The 484-nt window shown below is 56.4% G+C and overlaps 1 protein-coding gene across 1 annotated transcript in view; it reads right to left on the bottom strand.

The window, feature by feature from the left end:
- The window catches only part of EMH_0051070 (uncharacterized protein), a gene marked incomplete at both ends in the record, with an annotated part of 5,962 nt that overhangs the window by 3,108 nt on the left and 2,370 nt on the right, over positions 1–484 (bottom strand). The window contains 2 exon segments of the mRNA XM_013496715.1: positions 3–32; positions 88–475. Coding sequence (XP_013352169.1) covers positions 3–32; positions 88–475 — 418 coding nt within the window.

Raw genomic sequence — 484 nt, 5'->3', positions numbered from 1 at the left:
TGCTGCTGCTGCTGCTGCTGCTGCTGCTGCATCTGCTGCCAGCAAAGATGGAGGCAGCAGCGCATTCTCAGGGGCCTCAGGATAAACTCCGTCTAGGTTAGAGAGAGAAGAAGCATCGTTGATATGAGCTGCTGTGTGCTGCTGCTGCTGCTGCAGTTGCTGCTGCTCCTGTTGCTGCTGCTGTTGCTGCTGCTCATACGGGTGATCATGAAACTGCTGCTGGTATTGCTGCTCCGGCTGTTGCTGGTTGTCGTGCTGTTCTTGTTGCAGTTGCTGCAGTTGCTGCAGTTGCTGCAGTTGCTGCAGTTGCTGCAGTTGCTGCTGCTGCTGCTGCTGCTGCTCTTCGGGCTGCAGCAGCTCATGGCTGTGCAGCACGGGCTGTGAAAGCTGCTGACGTTTCTGGGGCGGCGGTTTCTTGGGTTCTGTTCTCTGCTGCAGTTTCCTTTTTTGCTGCCTTTGTCTTTGCTGCTGCTGCCTGCGTTGC

Source organism: Eimeria mitis, genomic scaffold, assembly GCF_000499745.2.
Source record: "Eimeria mitis Houghton genomic scaffold, Emh_scaff2255, whole genome shotgun sequence".
Classification (NCBI taxonomy): Eukaryota; Apicomplexa; class Conoidasida; order Eucoccidiorida; family Eimeriidae; genus Eimeria; species Eimeria mitis.
This window is presented reverse-complemented; position numbering and strand designations above follow the sequence as displayed.